The sequence below is a fragment of the Heterodontus francisci genome, chromosome 20 (genome assembly GCF_036365525.1).
Source record: "Heterodontus francisci isolate sHetFra1 chromosome 20, sHetFra1.hap1, whole genome shotgun sequence".
NCBI classification, from domain to species: domain Eukaryota; kingdom Metazoa; phylum Chordata; class Chondrichthyes; order Heterodontiformes; family Heterodontidae; genus Heterodontus; species Heterodontus francisci.
The window spans coordinates 64,600,508-64,623,794 of NC_090390.1; the positions used below are offsets into that span (position 1 = coordinate 64,600,508).

Here is a 23,287-nt window from a genome sequence, read left to right on the forward strand (position 1 = left end):
GTGAAAGGGCAGTGCATTTTACTCATTGCACCATCTAGTTATTTCCCCTCTCCCATTTTGCAATCCAAGATTTCTGCAATATGAGGATTTACACTGTATTGCAGATTTACTCACATGATGCTGCAGATGTAAACTATAGCGGTTAGGAGAAACTGAAGATATGGGGACAATTCCCACTGAAGCAGAGCTGGAGAAGTTTTAATAGAGATTATCAAAATTGTGAAGGCCTTTGATAGACTATTTCCTCTGGTTGGGAAGTCAGTGATGAGGGGTGATCAATTTAAAATTGTCACTGAGAGTGAGGAGAGATGTTAGAAAAAGATTCTTCATGCAGTGAGCTGTGGAACATGGAATGCTTTGCCTTTGGGAGTGGTTGAGGCAGATACCATGGGCTGAATTTTCAGGGCCTCCCGAAGGCTGGAATGGAGGCGGGGAGGGCCCAGAAAATACCGACACCGGTTGGTGTGTCAGTTGCAGGACGTCGTTCCTGGCCCTGGCCATTTTGGGGTAGATGAGTTTGAGGTCTGAGCAGCCTCCCTATGAGGCAGGCAGGCAATTAGGCTCATTAAATGTCTGGTTAAAGATAAGTTTAGAAGGCCAACTGAGATTTTCCAATTGACCTCCAGTTTTCCAACGCGAAGGGGGAGGCAGATGAACTGCCTGGAGGCAGGCACCCAGCAGCATGCATGTCCGGGTAGGGGTACAGGCAGACACCACCCTATAGAGGGGCTCCCCCCATCCCCACCATCCCACATAGTGGTGGCTTGGCTGCTTTTTCAGTTACTTTATTAAAGTTTTTATTCAGTGGCTGAAAGGGCACCTTCTTGTTGAAACACCCTCCCAGTTACTTACCTTGTACTGCACCCGGGTGATTCTCTGAAGCTGGAAAGCCTCTGACTGACCTCCGGCTTCAAGAGCCTGCCCGCCACCCCTAATTAGACAGGAAACCTGCCTCCACGCCAATTAAGGGCTCACCCACTTGAAATTCTTAACTTTAATCAGCTTCCCCGCAAGAGGTGGGTTTCTGACACGAAAACAAACCTGGCTCCTGTTTCCCGCCTCCGTGGAGAAATTTCAGCCCCTTGCATCAAGGGAAAAGGTGGATAAATAGTTGATTCAGAGAATGATCTGGGGAGACGGCAGGTCATTGGGATTAGTTTTGGATTGCTCAAAGGATAAAATAGCCCCCTTCTGTGTTCTTCATCAGTTTGATGGACAAATAATTTACTTTTTTTAAAAAATCGCATTCACTGATAGATGGATTTGTATATTTTCTTTGGCTTCACCTTTAAACGTGATATGTTAAAGATACTGCTTCTCAAAATAAATATGCAAATGAATCTGACACAATATCCTGTTGCAGGTTAGTTTAGCAACCAATGTGTTGCCTCATTTGCATAAAGCACCTCCCCCCAGGTCACTGGGAGAATGGTCTAAGATTAGTGAAGGACACAGCATTGCTCATGTTATGATGGACCCTTGAATCTATAAGCAGACCAGAATTGACTGATTAACACAGAAGCAATTATGTCAGCTCCATTCTTTGAACAAATATTAGATACCCCAACATACACTATTTATATCAAAATATATAAAGATAGAAATCAAACAGAAATAAATACAAATAAAACATATTGCAGCATGGAATAGTTTGGTCAGTAATAGCAAAAGTAAAGTACTTATTTTAGATTAGGTTAATGAGGTATATAGTGATATTTTTCAAAGCAGGAAAAGTAAAATTGTTCTGTGTATTTGTCATGACAAAGAACCCTGATTGTTTTAATTCATTAGTTTAAATTACTGCATATTTCGGGCAGTTCTCTGACAGATCATATATGAAAAATGAAAAATTAAAGCAACAGTGTTTATAAAATAGACTCGACATCATTTAGCATTAAGCACTATGTTGTAAATCATGTTGCAACTTCCTCATTTCCTGGCTATGTCATGAAAGTCGCTGGACAACATACCAAAGATTAAATCATACAGAATAAAATGAACTGTTATTTTTATCAGATAAAAATATTGCTCTCACTGTGTTTTGTCATTTACTGGAATCCTCAGCCTGTCGTCAACAGTCTGCATTTTTAAAAACTTTCAGGCAAACCCATCAGAATAAATATGAACCAAATGCAATATGTTTCTGTCTGGTACTGGAACCTTGCATTCTAACTCTGAGTTACAATCAAACGCTTGGCAAATTCCCTTTAAACCAGATATCCTTGGAGAGGGTGCAAAGGAGATTTACCAGGATGGTACCAGGAATGAAAGACTACAGTTATTTGGAGAGACTACAGAAGCTGAGATTGTTCTCCATAGAACAGAGAAGGTTAAGGGCAAATTTAATATAGGTGTTCAAAATTATGAGGAGTTTTGATAAAGTAGATAGGAAGGAATTATTTCCACTGGCAGGAGGGTTGGTAATCAGAGGACAGATTCAAGATAATGGCAAGAAAATCGAGGGGGCAAATGAGGAGACCGGTTTGTATGCAGTGGAATACATTTTCTGAAAAGGAAGCTGATTTAATAGTAACTTTCAAAATGGAATTAGATATATAGTATAAAAGGAGAAATGTGCAGGGTTATGGGGAAAGAGCATGTGAGTGGAACTAACACAAAAGCTCTTTCAAAGAGCCAGCACAGGCGCAAAGAGGCCAATGGCCTCCTTCTATGATGTACGATTTTGTGATTCAATATAAGACAAATGTAAAAGTTTGTAATTGTTAAGAAATCAGCTCTGCTATAGATATTTTCTTGGGTTCATTGATGTCGGTTGTTCCCATAATGGTACCGAGCATCTTACTTTTATCAAAGTTGACTCATGCTGCCCTCTGTCTATTTTCACAACAGTATTATCCAGGGAACTAACAGTATCTACTGTGATTGGACTAAATATTTATGTTTTTCATATTCATAATTCTTTAAATCCTCTGAAAGGGAACCAAGCGAACACTCGGTGAGGCGAGGCTTGATACGTACTGTTAAGCTGCTTTATTTTACAGTGAGTGAATATATAGAATAAAAATGTTTAGATACACTTTTGTTCAATCTGTACAATGTACCTTTGCATATTGAAATGAAACAATGAACTCTTCCCCACATTGCTTCGCATCTTACTTAATTTAAATGAGATGTTTTTATAAATAGCCTCCAGCATTTCTAACCTTTTCACCTCAGCAAAGGCCCTCCCACTTTTCCCTTTAACAAACCTTAATGCCCTCGCAGTCATTCTGCTTTTTTTAACCTCTGCCCAAACCTCTACCTGTTTTAATAGAGAGACAAAGGGCTTCCCAGCACAGTGGGTACAAGGTGCTTCTTGAATACCAGACAAGCTAACAAATTTCCTACCCTTTAGTCTCTGGGGACAACTTCCTCCATTCAGCATGCGAACTACTTTTCATCTAGGTCCCTTCTTTTAAAAAAAACAGAGATTGCTTTCCAAAAAATCTTAAAAGTAACTCTTTTTCTCAATCCTTTCTGTGGTAAAATGGTCTTAAAGACCTAAAACAAGATAGTAACCGTACCAATAAAGGATTTTATTCCATATTCTTTAAATATCAATGAAATGAGAAAACAAAGCTCCATAACCTTCAACTTTGTCAGTAAACTAACTAGATTTAAGTCAGAGGATAGTCTCCTTCACATGTTCCCTCAGGGAGGGGTTACATGGGGATTATCAGCAGAATAAGTGCAGTTACTTCAAGTGTAACAACCTTCAACTGGCAGGTCGTATTAATCTTTTATGTTAGCACTCGATCATAAAGGTTAACATCAGCATAGAGGAATCTATATAATGTATAGAAAAGTTCCTGAACTGTATAGCAACCATCCATGAAAATCATCACAATATCTTTTTTTTCTTGGATGTGGTAAACTACCCTTGTTGGATGCGAGATGATTTGAGATGAGTAAGGAACAGGAATTTTTTCCGTATTTGTTCTTGGGATGTGGATGACACTAGCAAGGCAAGATTTATTGCTCATATTTTGTTGTCCTGATAGTCAACCATGTAGAAAGGGGAATTCAGTCCCCAGTTGTTGTTAGACCATTTGGGGAATAAATGGTGCAACCATATGTACCACATAAATAAACTCAAACCCAATAAGAAACTACACATACCAGACTGATATATTACCTCCCAATAGTGAACATTTCTTAAAAGGGCAATGTTATTCTGCTGGAATGGATGAGAGGTCATGCAGCTATGAAAATAATTTTGAAGACGTGGTAAAATCAACAGCTTTCAGTCACCACTTGGGATTGAAACCATGTGAGTATAACTTCAGGTTGGTGCGAAGTAGACTTTAAAACGTGTGCTCAGATGTCCGTTGGATTTTCTGGGAAATTTATGAACTCAGTATGGAGTCTTTTTAAGATAATGAGAAAGCAGATTCTCCCACTCCTGTTCTCCTGAAGCTAAAAATAGTGACCCCAGAAATCCATGGACATTACAGCATACATCTGCCACGACTGCAGCAAGGATCCATCAGAAGGACCAGAATTTAATTCAGCACCTAGATACACCAGTTGCTGACCTCTACCTGCACCCTATAAGGCCAGCGGTGTAAGAGGAACAGGACGGTGAATGGAGATCCTGTTTTCCCAAACTCTGTCAATGGGGTATGATCTGCAAGTGATCTGCTTCATTAGTCCTGATGCTCCAAGTCAAGCGACTCTGGCCTAAACCCTCAAGGATGTGGATTTTAATTATTTAAATTCAGACCCTCTACAAAGGTGGGCCACTGAGGGACACCCGTTGATGTTTCCAGGTGATGGGAGTACCTGATATCCTCATGCTGCAGCTGGCCACTCTTTAGCCAGACATTCCAGTCAATTCGGTGGAAAGGTGCGAGAGATGTGCCCATGTGGCACGGGTTCCCACAATTGCTATTTAAATAAAGGGACCGCCCCCTGACCCTAGGAATGTTGGCATGTTCAGCAAGGAAGTCCCAGGTGGGTCATCTCAACACTTGGTCACTGTTGAGCAGACCCCATAAACAGATAATGCGAACCAGAAGGAAGCTGGTACGTCATGCAACTTACTGTTCTTTATCAGCTGATTCTTTTGGGCCAGCTCTTTAAATTTATCTCAGCCTCTCCCACTAGTTTGGTGGTGTCTTGTACTATGGGGCTTTGGCCCTTTACCTCAGTCTGAACTAAAATGGCCACTGTCTCTAAACAGAACAATTTTGAAGTTAGTCTGAGGTGAGTGGACCCTAATGACTGCTTCTACCTATTCACAAGAAACATTAGAGACTGGAAAGTTATGGTCTGGATTCACTAATGCAAACTGCACAACTCATTGCACAGAGGACAGCTACTTTGATGTTAAAGTAAGAGCTCTTGATTAAATCCATAAAGACTGGTCACAATAAAACACAAACTCATCAGAAATGAAGAAACGTAGATAAATTCTTAACATTTCTAGAAATGTGGTATTGCAAAAGAATTACACAAACAAAATCCTTTATCCGAAGTATGACAAGTAATCTAAATAAAAACCAGTTGGCAAATGTTGCTTCAGTCCCATTCTCCCAACATTTCTACTTTAATGTCCTCATATTTTCTATTAAGAACAGAATTTACTTCAAATTGGAAAATAAATTGGACTTAGATACCTTGGGTGGTGGTGGGGGGGTGGCGGGGGGTGGGGGGGGCGAAAGATGGGGCCGGCAGCGGTCTGCCACAGAGCCCGACGTAGAAAGGGCCCGGCCCAATCCTCCCAGCAGTGGTGAGGCTCCGTGGCGGCCCCCTCGCCCCTGGGCAACAGGACCTGGATTTCAATATTTAAATTAATTACATGCATAAATTTAAATGTACTGACCTTGAATCTTCCGGGCCCGCCGCGATCTGTGGTGCAGTGGCCGGCACTCCAGCACCTTCAATTTCCCGTCCAGGGAAAGCTGGTGTGACGCTGGTAGGGACGGGGGAGGAGTTAAGATTTTCAGTGCGGGAAGGGGGGTGTGGGGTCAAATAAACGTAATGGGTGTAGGGGAGGTGGGAAGGGGTAAACTTCAAAATTTGCGCAGTCTGGTGGGCGGGAGGGGAAGGTCAGATTTGAAAGGTAAGTGCTTTGGGCGGGGGGAGACGGGCAAATACTTACTGTAATTTTCATTGGGGGGTTGGAAAGGGGTGTTACATTTTTATTTTGTAAATTTTACGGGAGGGGTTCACATTAAAAATTCAAATTTGTCAGCAGGGTTGGCTGCCCTTTAAAAATGGCTCCAGTGCCTGCACACAGGCAGCTGACGCCATTGCCAGCGACAGACAGCCCACCCCCTCCATTTGAGGGGGGGGGGCAGGCCACCCCGGCTATTTAAATGAGCCGCTGCACGAGATTGCACAATCTCGCATGGCTAGCTCTTAAAATCCAGTCCCTTGGATAAATTGATTCTTGATTCAGTAATACAATCTCATGCTAATTTGATCCTGTACGTTCCCTCATTCCAAATACATATTTGTGGTCACAGGCCCACGTATGAATAGAATTACGTTACACCGACAAACTCAAGTTTTACAATAAATCCAAATGGAACTGACCTTTCATATTGTGAAACGTTTTGGGGAAACTTGCTACTTGACTATTTTGTTTCCCATCAATTCGTAAGCTGAAACTAACCGTATCGCTAATGACTGCCCCTTCAGAGCACTTTAGTAAAAAAAGTGACATTTTTTGCAAGGTATCTCTATTGAAATGAAACTTGCTGCCCAATACCAGAGTTACGTTGCTTGTAATTGTCTTGCTGCCGCTGATTACAATATGAGATTGCACTTTTAAGCCATGTCCCCTACAACAGAGGTTCAGGAGCAGGATGTTACAAAAAAGTTAGCAACGTTGGTAGTCATTGTCTTAATAGAAAAAAGCATCTGAGGCTCATCTGTACAGTGCATTTTCATGCAACCTAATCTACTTCATTTTGCAAGACTTCTTCCGACAGTTTCTAAGTCGCCTGGAGTCTTTTATTTAGTTTATTTATTTAGAGATATAGCACTGAAACAGGCCCTTCAGCCCACCGAGTCTGTGCCGACCATCAAACACCCATTTATACTAATCCTACACTAATTCCATATTCCTACCACATCCCCACCTGTCCCTATATTTCCCTGCCACCTACCTATACTAGGGGCAATTTATAATGGCCAATTTACCTATCAACCTGCAAGTCTTTGGCATGTGAGAGGAAACCGGAGCACCCGGACCTGTTTCAGTGCTGTATCTCTAAACTAAACTAAACTAAATTAAACTAAACTAAACATCATGGCTGATCTTCTACCTCAATGCCATTTTCCCACACCATCCCTATAACCCTTGGTATCTTTAATAGAAATCTATCAATCTCTGTCTTAAATAGACTCAATGACTCCATAACCCTCTGGGGTAGAGAGTTCCAAAGATTCACCGCCATCTGAGTGAAGAAATTCCTCCTTATCTCAGTCCTAAATGGCCTACCTCTTATTCTGAGACTGTGTCCCCTGGTTCTAGACCCCCAGCAAGGGGAAACATCCTTCCTGAATCTACCCTGCTGAGCCCTGTAAGAATTTTGTATGCTTCAGTGAAATCACCTCTCATTCTTCTAAACTCTGGAAAATACAGGTTCAGTCTCCTCAATCTCTTCTCATAGGGCAATTCCAGGGATCAGTCTGTTGAACAAAGAACAAAGAACAAAGAAAATTACAGCACAGGAACAGGCCCTTCGGCCCTCCAAGCCTGCACCGATCCAGATCCTCTATCTAAACATGTCGCCTATTTTCTAAGGGTCTGTATCTCTTCGCTTCCTGCCCATTCATGTATCTGTCTAGATACATCTTAAAAGACGCTATCGTGCCCGCGTCTACCACCTCCGCTGGCAACGCGTTCCAGGCACCCACCACCCTCTGCGTAAAGAACCTTCATTGCACTCCCTCTATGGCAAGTATATCCTTCCTTAGGTAAGGAGACCAAAATTGTATACAATACTCCAGGTGCGGTCTCACCAAGGCTCTATACAATTGCAGCACGACATCTTTATTCCTGTATGCAAATCCTCTTGCAATAAAGGCCAACATGCCATTTGCCTTCCTAATTGCTTGCTGAATCTGTATGTTAGCTTTCAGTCACTTATGAACAAGGACAGCCAGGTCCCTTTGGACATCAACACTTCCCAATCTCTCAATATTTAAGAAATATTCTGCATTTCTGTTTTTCCTACCAAAGTGGATAACTTCACACTTTTCCACATTATATTCCATCTGCCATGTTCTTTCCCAGTCTCTTAGACTGTCTAAATCCCCTTGAAGCCTCTTTGCATCCTCCTCACAATTTACATTCCCACCTAGTTTTGTGTCATTAGCAAACTTGGAAATATTACATTTGGTCCCCACATCCAAATCATTGATATCATTGGCTGGGGCTCAAGCAATGATCCTTGCGGTACCCCACTAGTCACAGCCTGCCAATCTGAAAATGACCTGTTTATTCCTACTCTCTGTTTTCTGTCCGTTAACCCAATTCTCAATCCATGTTAGTATATTACCCCCAATTCCATGTGCTCTAATTTTGTTTTACTAACCTCCTGTTAGGGAACTTATCAAAAGCCTTCTAGAAAATCCACTGGTTCCCCCTCATTTATTCTGCTAGTTACGTCCATTTAGGAGGAAAATCTTGAAGTTTTTTTTCACACAAAGGGTAGCAGAAATACCAAATTCTCTCCCCTCCCACTGGGCGGCACAGTGGTTAGCACCACAGCCTCACAGCTCCAGGGACCCGGGCTCAATTCTGGGTACTGCCTGTGCGGAATTTGCAAGTTCTCCCTGTGACCATGTGGGTTTCCGCCGGGTGCTCCAGTTTCCTCCCACAGCCAAAGACTTGCAGGTGATAGGTAAATTGCCCATTGTAAATTGCCCCTAGTGTAGGTAGGTGGTAGGGAATATGGGATTACTGTAGGGTTAGTATAAATGGGTGGTTGTTGGTTGGCACAGACTCGGTGGGCCGAAGGGCCTGTTTCAGTGCTGTATCTGTAAATAAAAAAAAATGTGCATACTGGGAAAAATGTAGCTTTCATGATGGAGATTGATTGATTTTTGCCTAACAAAAATCTATCAAAGAATACAGAGTTTAGGTACAAATCAGAGATACTCTAATGGATTGGCAGAACAGGCTTGAGGGGCTGAATGGTCTACTTACTCTTCTTCCTATGTTCTGATGAATTTTCCTATAAGAAGAGCTTACATTGATGTAATTTTTCCATTGCCCTTGTAATAATGTCCTTAGTGATCCACAGGCAATCAAGTATTCTTTTCCAGGTCCCTTTCAGAATTCCAAAAATTTCATCCTTCAGTTGACTGCCCTATTACATTAGGAATCAGTCATCCAAGTTCAAAGACTTGCCACTGAAAAGATTTCTCTTCTGTGGATATAAAGTTAATGAGTTGCTGTATCATAGCCAAGAAGTAAGATTTTTTTTTTGCAGTTTTTGGTTCGTTTTTGTCACTTTTAATTAACACAGATTTGCACATTCCCAACTGAATTATTATGCATGGATAAAATAGCATAAATCATGGTACAAATGTCACTTGAAATTTTGCAGGGAAGTTTCTTTGTAGCGATTTCTCTCGCAATTGTTGGTAAAAATGCAACATAAACCATCTGCCAAAACAGAAAGCAAGCAACCACCCACTATTTCCCTCTAGTAAACTAATGGCTTAAAATTTCCTTTAATACATGCAAACTTAAAATAAAACAGGCACCAGAAAATCTACCTCCTCATTAGAGGCATGAACTGAGATTGAGAAACGTTTTGTGTTTGCGGAAGACAGTTCCAAACTTTTACCACCCTTTTTATTGCAATTCGATTTCTCTTGATGAAACTAATAGTGCAATGAGTCAAAGATCCAATCTCAAAATATTTTGAACATTCTTAATAGTTAAATAGTTTTTCTTGCAATCTCTTAAAGTAAGACTTCAAGGCAGGTCCTCAGTCCCCTCCCTACAACCTATGAAAACTGAGCCTGTTCATCGGTCAGTGGTGCCAGCTATTTGTATTACATCCATTTTCATTTGAATATAATCTGGGCAATTTTTCCCAGATACTTAAGAACATGGATTAGACGATTGAGCCCAGCGACCCTGTTCTGCCATTCATGAGATGGTGGCTCATCTGTGATCTAACTCCATATGCCTGTCTTTGCCCCATATCCCTGAATAACTTTGGTTTACAAAAATCTATCAATCTCAGAGTTAATATTAACAATTGATCTAGCACCAATTGCCGTTTGCGGAAGACAGTTCCAAACTTTTACCACCCTTTTTATGTCAAAGTATTTCCTAATTTCAGTATTGAGAATTTCACTGCTATAAGTGCTAAAGAACCTCCAAAGGTGGTCAAGATGGGGTCTTGAGCTGCAACCCCGATTTAGCCCACCTTTAGCTCAAGATACCATCTTGGTAAAGGAGTGTGGTTCTAGGAACGGCTGCCCAAGGGATTGTTAAGGGTCTGACTGACAATTAAATTGCCTGCTAGTATTCATTAAGCAGGCTGCATGGCACTTTGGTGGCTAGAGCTTCAAGTAACAACCTCGCCTACCAGCAACCAGCTGAACAGGAATAAATAAGCTGTTGCTGAGGATTTTGAGTGCTACTTAAAGCTCAGCTCAACTTTCACTGTTCATTTGCTGCTAGAGGCTTGAAGGGGACCTCTGAAACACATCAGAAAGCTACCTGGGACACTTTGCAAGACCTCACCAACTCTCTAGCAACATTTATTTCAGCAATTCTCTGAGGACATCACCTAAAAAAAGTAAATGCTGTGCTACACTACCTTATTGGATACCTTATAGGAGTCACCAGGTGAAAGGGAGTGCTTGGTCATGTCAAGCAGAGCAGCACCAACTGCTGCTGGAGAGAGGAACAGGAGGGACAGAGTCAGCTAGATGAACTCTTCTCAACCAACCCCCACCCACGTGTACAGGACATCACTCTTCCTCTGGATCTCCTCCACCAGGACCTCCAATGCTGTGCCCAAGAACTTGTAACCCCTCTCCCTTGGTGCCTGAGCCATCTTGAAACCTTTTACTGTATGTCAGCCAGGATACTCCACACCTTCAGTGAAGTGGGTGCACGGAACCCTCATGTTGCGCTCCACAAAAATTGCATCTAAACAGCGCTTGAATGCTAAACCTGCAAGTGTCTGTTTTAGCACCTTGGGGCAAGTTTAAATCATGGTAATTAGCAATTAGCACAAAAACTGCAGACTAAAACCAGACGTTCCAAAGGCATGTCTTAATAGCACAACACCCACTTAGTGCCTGTTTTCACCCTTCAACCAAAATAACCTCCTAAATATCTGAAAAGTATTACACTAAGGAGCTTTGATGTATAAGCAGTAAGGCTATGAAATTGGAATCAGTAGCACCTATTGTTTGGGTGCTATAGGTGTTGTTTGATGACCAAAATGGCATCCAATGCACACACACTCCTGCTGCAAATAATGGCAAACACCATCTTGATAAAAGGCAAACAAGAAGTGTCCTTTACCCATGTCTGAAACAGGCTTTGGCCATTTGCATATACAAATAAGGGGCCTTACACCCTAATCAGGTCCCTGCTGCAACTTTGGTTTGCCCTGGGGCAGCCACCCTTCAGGAAAACTAACACTAAACACCATTAAGTAAAAAGGTAAGTACATCCCTTACCAGAATCACTGCCGCTTCCAGTCCCAAGATCCCCAACCTCACTTCCGACTCTGATCTCCAGGCCCCTCCAATCCCCCCCAACTCTGCCCCAGCCTCGACCTCCTGGCCTATCCGACCGCACTCTTCGATTCTCACAACAGTATTTGTGAGGTCTGCAAGCTTCCTATCCGAACCCCAGCAGTACACCTGAGGCCTGTGATCTTCCAAACCAAGTCTCCACCAAGTCCCAATCACAGACTCAGAGGCCCACCTGTTCCTCCTTCCGCAATCCAACTCATGCACCTGGAAATTGGGGCACTAACCTGTGCAGGCTCCTATCGTAGCACCATTTACATTATGGTGAGGTCCAAGGCCCAAATTCTGGAGCTCTTTGGCATCCCGGATTTGAGCATGAGCTGTTAATATTGTGCAGGTAAGGTGCCCAAAAATAATCATGGGCTGAATTCCTAGGCCTTAGTGTTGCAGAATTAGCAGACTCCATTGTAGTTAATTAAAAGGCAATCCTCTGTTTATTTTTGATACCATAACAGGACATTAGAGAGGACTCTTGGGGTCAATGGTAAGGAAACATTAAAAGCATCATGAGTAGAGTGGAAAATCTGACTGCGTCCTTGGCACCATTAACATTCCTTTACCTATGATTCCCAGAACTCATTCCAAATTCCTGGAATGAGATTGTGGAATGGATGAATAACGCTTCTAAAATGAATGTCGAACAGATTTCATGTCAATGCTACATATGTTTTCCTCTGTTTTCCAATTTACAGCCCCTAAGGTAAAATTCAGCAAGGGCAAACACAAATACAAGCCAACAGTTTACAATCAGTACATGTCAATAAGAAGGTACCAAACGCATTGCTGACAGTTGGCTATGGTACGTGAAGTCTCCCACCTAGTTGTCCAGTGTTTCAGAATCTATTTGATTAAATTGTGATCATTTCATTGAAATGATTGTTATGCTGAATCCACAATAATCAGCAACTAGGACCAAACCAAAGCATGTCTTATTACACACCCATTTAGCAACTGTTTTCACCCTTTCATCAAAATAAACGCTCAAAATAATATTTGGCAAACCATCAACCCAATACAGAAATACACTGGTTAAAGGCATGTCTGACAAATGGAACTTAAAATATTTTTCAAGGCAATCATCATACTGTGAGCACATGAAGGCTCAGTCCACAACATACAGGCTTTGCGCTTACTTTAAAATTTTGGAGATAAAACAAAAATTGGAAATCCAAAGTGTCAAAAATCATTATTGACTCTCTTACCTTTGCAGGTGAAGCATTTGAGGTGGAAATGTCTTGACTGGACACGTAGCACCTGTCCTTTACATGGGTCTCCACACTTGAAACAGTGGATGGCTGGCTTTTCTGTAGGCTGGTGGGAGTCCTGAGGGTGAGCCACTGCAGAGGAGAAAAGAAAACATGAATGCACCCAGGCCAGCAACTCTGATAATTCAGCACATACTCCATCATACGGCAAGAGAAAGGCAGGCATAGAGCTCGGTACCTGGGTTTACATACATACACACAGAGCTCTGTGCATGTCTTTAAATACATATACATGGATCTTTGTGCATGCATTTAAGTAGCGCTCAGCTTTACCTAATGAGAGTGCAGCACAAGAAGAGAATGTGGGATAAATTTTCCAATTAGCATTCCTGATACAGAGCAGTATACAATGACAATGCATATCGAGAATTTGGGCAAGGAAGTCATTGCAACCTGTATGATTTTCAGGCTATTAACGTTAATGGATGGAAAGTTGTGTTGGGCATACATGTCTGTGAATGTCCAATTTGTACTCTTGTGTGTAGCTTTGTGCTATTTGTAAAATCTACCTTGGAGCTCCACACCAGCCATTTGCGTATAGTTTTGGTGTCAAACTGATAGATGTCATGTAACCATCTGAGTTATTATTCAGTTATCTAATCTAAAATTCTGCTCGTCTCCGGCGCCATACTAACAATACACACAAGAAGGTTAATTAGTGGAAGGGTACGATTTATGAGCATGTTTTGCAATACAACCAAGACTTTTTGAATGATCTGTTATATACCTATCATACAAATAATGACAAAGAACTGTCACCAAATATAAGATGGAAAAATGTTTATAATAGGCACTGCCAAGCAAAGCCACAGGCATAAGAGTCCCAGATTACTTTAGAATGTGTAGCTTACACTCTGCCACAACAGAGATATTGTAAATGGATAAGTGATTTATCCTCTTACACTGGCAAGCATATCCAGATTAAATCTGTTGATGGGAAATTAATTTGATCAGTTTCTTATCTTCCCAATAACCCTGAACCAGGCATCAATTGGATAGTACGGAGTCGCTAATCCTTTTGATTATGAATGAGGGAGAACAGGCATAGGCACATGCATGTGTTTCCTTCCCCTTGGGGCAGGTGTTGCAATGCAAGCTGAAGAGGCAGTGATTTGACAACCAACATTTACTCATGTCACAGAATGCAAGCTTGCGAGTGTACAATGGTGGATCTGAACAAGAATGCAATGAAGTACAGCGCACCATGCTCAGAACCCTGTATAAGTGACTGCCACATCTTTTCAAAGATGGTGTAAAACTGCCACGCATGGCCGAATGATGATAGCCAACAGGTTAGCACAGAAAAACAAACTGGCATTGCCAATAAAACCAAAAGTGATGCGAGTATAGCAAGAGTGCAGGAAGCTGAGTAGGGAGGAAATAGAGAAGGCAAGGCCAAGAATAAGGCACCATGTACAAGAAGAAAGAAGGGTACAAGGTGGAAGTGCAGCATGGAAATCTCTCTCTAGTTGATACTGAAGGAACTGAGGTCAGTTGACAAGACAAGAGTAGGGAGGATGTAGCAACCTAAAATAAAAAATACTGCTAATGGTATTAATTTATATGGATTCACTGAATCCAATATAGCTGATCTTTTGCAATTCCAGATAAATTAACATCACCTACAAAACTGGATTAGGATTATATTTTTCTCATATTCTGCACGTCGATATGCATCAAATCACTGAAAGCACAAACATATTTTGACTAAGTAATAGACAAGGCTGCTTGTTAATACATGAAACAGTTTCTTAGGCTATGATGTGTCAGAAATGGTAATATTATTTTAATCGAAACTTGTGGTTGAGACTTGTGAGGCTATCCAACCCAGGATCATTGATAGTTTAAATGAAATACAGAATGCTGTTTGCTGTAGGTATGTGGCCAAGAGGCTCCAAGGCTGATAAATTAGGGCTGAAACCAACCAATAGCTATTCTTAAAAGGTGTGTTTTGCTTTGATGCAAAGTTAGAACCTTAGTGAAACTTTATGTTTCGTTAAATCTGATAAGAAATGAAACTGGATTCAAAGAACCTGGAGACACACTGGCCAGGTTTTTATCCTGGCGACAGGGGTCTCGTGTCTGGAAAAAATGACACCGAGAATGCACTGAACCAGAGAAATTAACTATTATTCTGAAAGCGGTATGAATTGGACCATATAAAAATACCTATTGCTCTGAACTAGGTAGGAATTGGAAAGTGGAGAATTATTTATCAGTCTGAACAGGGACAAACTTGACAGCATTAAATTAATTCTTCTGCTGAACCACGCATGGTTTGCCAAAACACAGGCACTCCAGCCAATGCAGCAAACTAGCTAAGATGGTTATCTGTACTCTGATTTAGTTTCAAAAGAAATTAATTTCCACCAATGCAGTGCACATTTTCCTTTGAAGTGCTTTAATGCTGGAACAGATCTTAAGATACAACTAACTGTAAAATAGGCTGACTGTTAGATTTCTAACATATAATGCTGCATTAAGAGTTTAGCATTTTCATTCAGCTTGGGATCCATTTTCAGGATTTGCTCTCCAGATCGTATGTGAACAAAGGGTAAGGAATCACTAGACTATTAATTGCATTTTAAGATGGACTCTGCTCATCTTCATCCATTTTTTAACTGGTTTGTTATTTTTAGAAATATCTTAGCTTCATATTCTCTAGAGAAGGACTGGTTAAATATCAAAGAGCATGTGTCATCTTTGATTAAATCATCTAATATGATTAACTTCATCTATGAATATGAGTCCGAAGAATGAATCTACTGATGCCATTGTATCACCTTGCATGCTTGGGTGCCTTAATCAATTTTAAGCATTTCATGTTCATCACTTTTGGTTTATGAATTATAAAATTATAGAAATCTCCTTATAGGAGGGGGTGATTTGGTCTCTCACGACCATACTAGCTTCTAACCAGAGCTATCTATTCTATTCTCATTGATCTACTGTGCCACCAAAGCTATTTACTCTAATCCCATGTTCCAATACTTGCTCTGTATTCTTTAACATTTTTCTGCTTCAAAGGTTTATCTGGGGGATTTTTAAAAATCTTTTTCACCAATTTTATAAGATGTGAAATCATGGTGGTTGTATGCGATACACATGTTCCCTGATGTGGGCAGGAAGGTCCAGGCACCCAGGACAATATTCCATCCATTGTTAATAGCTGGTCATTATGCAGGGAATGGTGATCTTTGCCTGAAGTTCCAATGTATTCTCTGCACTAGGAATGCTAGTATGGAAAAGCTAACTGTTAATTGATTATTAAGTATTCAAAGTTAACTCTTAACACACAACCTCTTGTTAATCCACAGATGTCAGTCCCTGGTTTGCATGCCTTTGATTCTGCTCCGAAAACTGCACCATCAATTTGAGAGCAACCTTAGCTTGAAAGGAAGTAATAGCACTTACTGTTTCATAAAGCTGAAACTGTGACTAAAGAGCTGAGGATTAAGCAATGGGGCAATTCCAGCATTTGGAATAGGCAGGGCTGATGGTGGGGGAGGGGGGGGGGGGGGGCGGGGGCTGGGGTGGATGCCTCGATGATGGAAGAGGGGATGTTACCCATGCCTAAAAGATTTGAAAAGACATACCCCCACCGCCCCCAGCAGCCACTCTCCCTAGTGCTGGAACCTATGCTGTATTTGTGCTTACTTTACAAAAATAGAAAACATTCCGAGAACATGATGCTGAACTAAATAGATAGAAAAATAAGTGATGGGAATAAGAATTTGACTGCTGTATTATTGGAAATGAGTAGTCATAACAATGACATTTCCCTACATAACAACAGTCACTGCATTTCAAACGTAGCTAAAAGTGAGATTTCAATATAAGGTACTTTATAAATATATTATCAGCATTCAATTTTAATAAATGAAATTGCATGATCTTCTTTCTAAATTAACTAATTTTTAAGATGTAATACAATGCCCACAGAATTCAAAAAAGCCCGTTAAAAACATTCCCGGTGAGATGCTCCTCATACTCAGTCCAAGTGCTTTGCATAGCCGAAAGTGCAATCACTTCCTCTTCAAAGCTTTTAAACACTACATCATATTGTTCAGTTTATCATGGCAGCATTAAACTTGCCAAGGTCCTGACCAGTAAACGATGTGCTTTCCTGTTATTGCTTTGTTGGCATTCTTGGTCAGAATGTAATGTGACATTGCTTTGCCCTAGTCTGTTTTATCCATTATCTGAAACATGCACAGCTTGATGTGGTCCTTCCTTCAATTGAATCAAAATATTGATTTATTACTCATTGAAATGAGTGCTTAGAAAAAAACTAACTGAAGTGCAACCAGTTTAAATTACATTCTGCGGAATGACAGTGGATCCACAGCCTTTACAAAAAGTCATTCGCTTAAGAATCATTAGCACCTGTTGCACTTTTGTGTAATCCACTGGGATTATCACTTATTTTCTGCAATTAATTGTTGTAACTAGAAGTGAGAATTGCTCTTCATTCTCAGTCACACATCTGCCACTCTGCATGAAGAAGAGCTCAAAGTGAAACGAGTATTGTACTGTTCCCCATTCTGCATCCCCTGTTTAAAAGCATTACTTCCTTTGCTGTATCTACTTGTGTTCCACTCCTCACTCATTATAGTGTCTTTATGCAGAGTTAGGATTTTGAATAATATCATTTTTATTGAAAGCAATATGAAAGAAAACATCAGTTTCCTGGAAAATGAAAAGCCTCATAGGTGAGAAACTAAAATCATCTTAGTAACTGTCACCACCTTAGTAAATTAACTTGGTAATAATTATTGCATGTTTGGTTTCAGTTGATCTAACTTTTAGCAGATATAAATTCACTTATCTGCTTGTTCACGTGAATGTAAAAGATTGCATGGTACAACTTGAGGGATATTATGGATATTTTGTTAGTAAACTGGTAAACATTCCTCTGTCATCAAGCACCAGCAAAACAGATTATTCATTGAAACCATGTGCAGTTTGTGGGATCTTGCTTGGTTGCTGCATTTGGCTGGAAAACAACAATGAATAGACTTCAAAAGCACTAGAAAGGGTACAGAGGAGATGGACAAGGATGTTGCCAGGCATGGAAAGTTTTAGCTATGAGGAAGGACTGGATAGGCTGGAGTTGCTTTCTTTAGAACAGGAGGCTGAGGCAAGATTTAATTGAGGTGAATAAAATGATGAGGGGCCTAAATAGGTTGAATAGGAAGGACCGATTTCCCTGAGCAGAAAGATCAATAACGAAGGAACATAGAACAACAAAGAACAATACAGCACAGGAACAGGCCATTCGGCCCTCCAAGCCTGCGCCTTGATGCCTGCCTAAACTAAAAAAAACATACTTTGCATTGGCCGGGAATGCATAGATTGAAAGTAATTGGCAGAAGGACTAGAGGGGAGTTGAGGAGAATTATTTTCACCCAGACAGAGGTGGGGGTCTGGAATTCACTGTCTGAAAGGGTGGGTAGAGGCAGAAATTCTCATTGCATTTAAAAAGTACTTGGATAAACCTATAGGACTAAAGATCAAGAGCTGGAAAGTGGGATTAAGCTGGATAACTATTTTTATGCCAGCACAGACACAATGAGAAGCTGATATTCAGGCCATCCTTGTTTACTACCTACCAACTGGTTCCAGATTGACATTGACTGAGGCCTCACTCGGATATTAAATATAGCATGCAGCTATAGAACCTTTGACTTCTGAAACCCAAAATACAATTTGCAAATAAAATGTTAATGTCAACATTCCATTTTTTTGCTGCTGATCTTTTACAAATTAGTTATGGTCACGATTTGAATATGTTTCTAAAATTCAATCTCTGCTTCAGTTCTATTAAACCATGGGTATGAACTTTGCTTCAGCCTGGTATACAAAGACTGACTTATCCACTGACCCCCAAAGAAAAAGACAAAGACATTCTCTTGCTGGATTTAGAATAATCAGTCATCAGATCAACTTCCAGTGAAGAGATAGATAAAAATAAATAGTAACCACACTTCCTTTCTTTCTAATTTACGTTTCATCTACCGTTCGTTGGAACAGCACAGCATACACATGTTGTCCACAATTATCACTGCACCAAATTGACAATTCTAGCTGTGATGTGCCACTTAGGGACAGGCAGTCCCCTATAAGGAGGTGGGACACTGACACAATGTTATTTATTTTCCTGCTAATTTTTGTCCTATCCACTCCTCTTGGAAGTGAATAGATATCTGAAATCAGCAAGTCTTTACTCCCATTCTCTGTAGGCTATCTTGTCTTCTGACACTGGGCACGTGCAGAACAACTCACAATTTATGTTAGCTTGTGAGTGGCGAAACACATCATTGTTATTCTCTTCTATGTAATGCTACACAATATTTCACACAACTGTGCAAAGTATTGGAAAATGGGGAAACCTAAACTTCAATTATTACTTTGCTACAATATGTTTGAATCAAGTACAGAATCTATTACAGTGAAAAGTATTTTCAGTGAAAGGTTTACAAATGTGACAAATGTTTTTAAGACGCCCCCTTTCTCGAGGTACTGCTTAATTGCACATTCTCTATAATAACAGGACAAAATCTGACTTAAGTTGAGCCTGCTGATGTTGCCAGTTCTGCTTCAGGGGTTGTTGAACGTGTATCTGGGAACTGGTGATAAGTCCTAACAAATAATGTTGACATAGACTGAATTATATTTACACAAAGTGGAACTGTTGCCAACGGGGCTGAGGACAGGGCCTTAAGGATACACTGGGATTCTTAGGGATTCTTTTTAACCTAACTCATTCAGCGGAAAATGAGTGGATTCGAGTTGGGTGCCTGTTTTACACTATGCCTAACATTACTCTCGACTGAAGGCAATGGAGAGAAACATCGAGTGAGGTTTAAAATGGGCATCTGACCCAAACCCTCCAGTGGGTTTCATTAAAATTACCAGCTTCACTTTTAGCTGAACTATAAAAGCACAAAATTGAACACTGCACAAATGCATAACGGGGTTTGGGGCTTGTTACAACCTCATTATCTGCTTAACAAGTGCCCTAGCATCATTATTACTGGAGCATTCTGATTGGTCTATGTTTCACAGTGAATCTACCCTTCAAAAGTTCTTCATTGGCTCTAAAGCATTTGGCCCATCCAGTTGTTATAAAGGAGCTATATAAATGCAAGTCTTCCTCTTGGTGGAACAGTTGTTCATGATTTCTGAGTAGATCATTCTTCAGGAAATTGCACTGTTTGCTGTACGTTATTCGGTGCGGTCATAGTTAAAAAGAAAAATTCTATCACTTATCCCCACTGCAGAATGAATTATACTCCAATTGCATTCAAATTTAAGGCCACTTCAACGTGAGTTTTTGAGAAGTAGCACTACGATATCCAAGGAGTGACCAATTGGAAGTTAGCGACAGGCACTGATTGGGCACCAGTCAGAAATGACCAATTGGTCTGACCAGGTGCCAAAGCTTTCCATTCTTACACTTGTTTGATTAAATGGTCTCAGTCATTAAGAAAGAATCCTGCTTTGCTTGCCAGTTATGAGCGATGAACAACTCTTTCTGGTTTGAGCAAGATTTAACTGGGATACACTTGCATATTAACCCTGACCCAAGCCTGTTATAGAACCATTAGTCAAGGCCTGTAGTCAGGAAAAAATTGAGAACCTTTTCCCCCAAATGCATGATTTATAGGCTGTATGAATATAAGACCATCGATTATATTCTTTGAATCATTAATCCTTCAAATATTTAAGCAAAATTACCTTGATCCTGAAATTACAAACACATTTTTCTAAATTCCTCTCCCTCCTATTTCAGTGGAAAAATTAACTTATTTTGCAGCATAGAAGGAGTCATGTCTGTGTGGCCCTGTGAAAAAGCTATTCAATTAATTTCATTCCCCTGCCTTTTCTTTTTCCATCCTAAAGTAAGGCATCTAAAATTGGGCGCAATGGGCCAGATTTTCAATCCCCACTGACAGCAGGGACAGCAGCAAGCGCGATTTGAAGATCACGTTCTGAGGTTGGCACTAGGTCCCGCTGCCTCCGGAAGGTAACCCTATTTTCAAATGTCAGTCGGGAGGGAGGGAACAGGTCGGGTGCCCATGTACAATTAATTGCCTGTTGAGCTCATTAAAGAACAGGCTTGTCAGTTTCAGGGAACAATTTTTAAATGCTGGGAAAAGGGAAAATGCCATGGGGGGAAAAAGGGCAGGGTCGTGAGGACATGAGCATGGTGGAGGGAGATGAGGGCAATGGAAATGGCTGTTTAATTTAAAGCAGAGGCAATAAATGAAGCTTAGCTACCTCAGATGTGTCTCAATGAGGACATTGTCGCAGATGTAGGTGTTAATGTTACATTGGAGTTTGATGTGGCATTGGATAGGGAAGTGATCTCGCTGGCATCACAGTGGCAGCTAGGTTTGGGGGGCGGAATGCCTCGTGGGCATTAAAGGCCCAGCTGAGGGAGGCCAAATGGGAACAGGCAACTCTACCATTGGACAGAGCAGCCGGGATGAGCTGCGGCAGATGTACCCTCTTAGGCAGCGAGAGGCCAGAGAAGCACAGCAGGGGACTGCAAGGGGAGGAAGGCGCTATCCAAAATATCGGGTGCACAGCCCAAGAGTCAGCTACCTGCAGATGGTCTTGGTCCTCCTGTGTGCTCGGATGCACAATGACCTGAGGCCTCATGGTCCCCAGGGAAGTCCCTTACCTGCAGTTGCTAAGGTCTCAGGTGCTCTGAACTTCTATGCAACCAGGTTGTTCCAGGGATCAGCTGTGGATCTAGGTGGCATCTTGCAGTCAGCATCTCAATAGGCCATTAGTCAGGGCTTGGATGCCCTTTTCAGGAGGGCAGGGACTTTGACACAGATGGCCCTGCACTGGCATAGAGGGCACTGGGTCCTGAAGCCATTGATGGATTCCTTCAGGTGCAGGACATAAGTGATTGGTCGTCAAGCATGTGGCCATCAAGGCACCCAGCAACCAGCCAGTGAGATTCGTCAACAGGAAAGGCTTCCACTCCCTCAACGTTCAAATGGCCGCTACTACAACAAGAACTTCCTCCATGCTTGCGTTCGCTTTCCTGACAGCTGCCATGACTCCTTCATCCTCCGCTAGGCCAGATTGCCTCAGATCTTCACTCCATCTCCTAAAGTGCATGGATGGATCCAAGTGAACAATGGAAATCCCTTGACGAGATGGCTAATGACCCCTCTATGGGAGCCCCAGACAGAGGCACAGAGGTGAAATACCCAATGCCACCTGCTCAGCAGGTTGACCATTGAACAAGCCATCTGGTTTATGAAGATGCAATTCTGGTGCCTGGATTGATCGGGTGGCACCTTCCAATACCCTCCTACAAGGGTCTCGGTCATTGAGGTGGTCTGCTGTGCTGTCCATAACATGGCCCTCCAGAGAGGTGTGAACCTGGAGGCCAGTGAGGACCTGGAAGGAGACAGCTTATCAGGGAAGGAGCAGGAGATAAGAGAGGAGGAGGAAGAGGGAGCAGAGGGGGTTAACACTGAACAGAGAGGTGCCCCTGATGCACAACAAGGTGGCCTCCTCCTGTCACCCTCTGGGAAAGGGACCCCCTTTCCCTCCCTCACAGCCTGCATTAGATGCAGGTGGACATTGATGAAGCAAGGGTTTGCCCTGCCCCTAGTGCCAGGCCTTCAGCTCCCCTGTGACATTTCACTTCCCTCTGGTACTGCAAAGGCAGATCGCTCCCTCAGGACAACCAGCAGCTTCAGTGATCGCTGCCATGGAAGTCTACATGAGCCCCACACATGATCTGACCCACTGCCAATTTCAATCCCACTGGCTCTAAAAGGACAGGAAACCTGTCTCAATACCCATTAAGGCATTCGCACTTGAAAATTACAATCAGAATCCGCTTCCTAGAGTTGGCAGGTTTCAAACCAAAAAACAGACAGGCCAAAATGCAGGCCAATGATCTAGCAGTGGTCTAACCAGTGATTTGTAGAGGTTTAGCATTACTTCTTTCTTGTTCAACTCTTAATCCTATTATTAAAACCATGGATCCCATATCCTTTTATAAATCTCTATCAAATTGTTATCCCACTTTTAAAGATTTGTGTATCTGAATGCTTATGTCTCTCAGCTCCTCCCCTCTTTTAAAGTTTTACCATTTAGTACATAAGCCCTCTCCTTATTCTTCCTCCCAAAATGTATCACCTCATATTTCTTTGTATTAAATTTCATCTGATGTCATTCCATTTTACTAATCCACATCCTCCTGCACTTTCTTACAGTTTTTTTCCATAGTTAACCATGCTGCT

General features: G+C 41.5%; 1 protein-coding gene across 5 annotated transcripts in view; it reads right to left on the bottom strand.

Annotated features, from left to right (window-relative positions):
• Positions 1-23,287, bottom strand: part of ablim1b (actin binding LIM protein 1b) — a 497,169-nt gene that overhangs the window by 274,231 nt on the left and 199,651 nt on the right. For all 5 annotated transcript variants that reach the window (XM_068052960.1, XM_068052959.1, XM_068052954.1 and 2 more), the window contains exon 2: positions 12,948-13,082. In XM_068052960.1, coding sequence (XP_067909061.1) covers positions 12,948-13,082 — 135 coding nt within the window. The remainder of the gene's footprint in view (positions 1-12,947; positions 13,083-23,287) is intronic.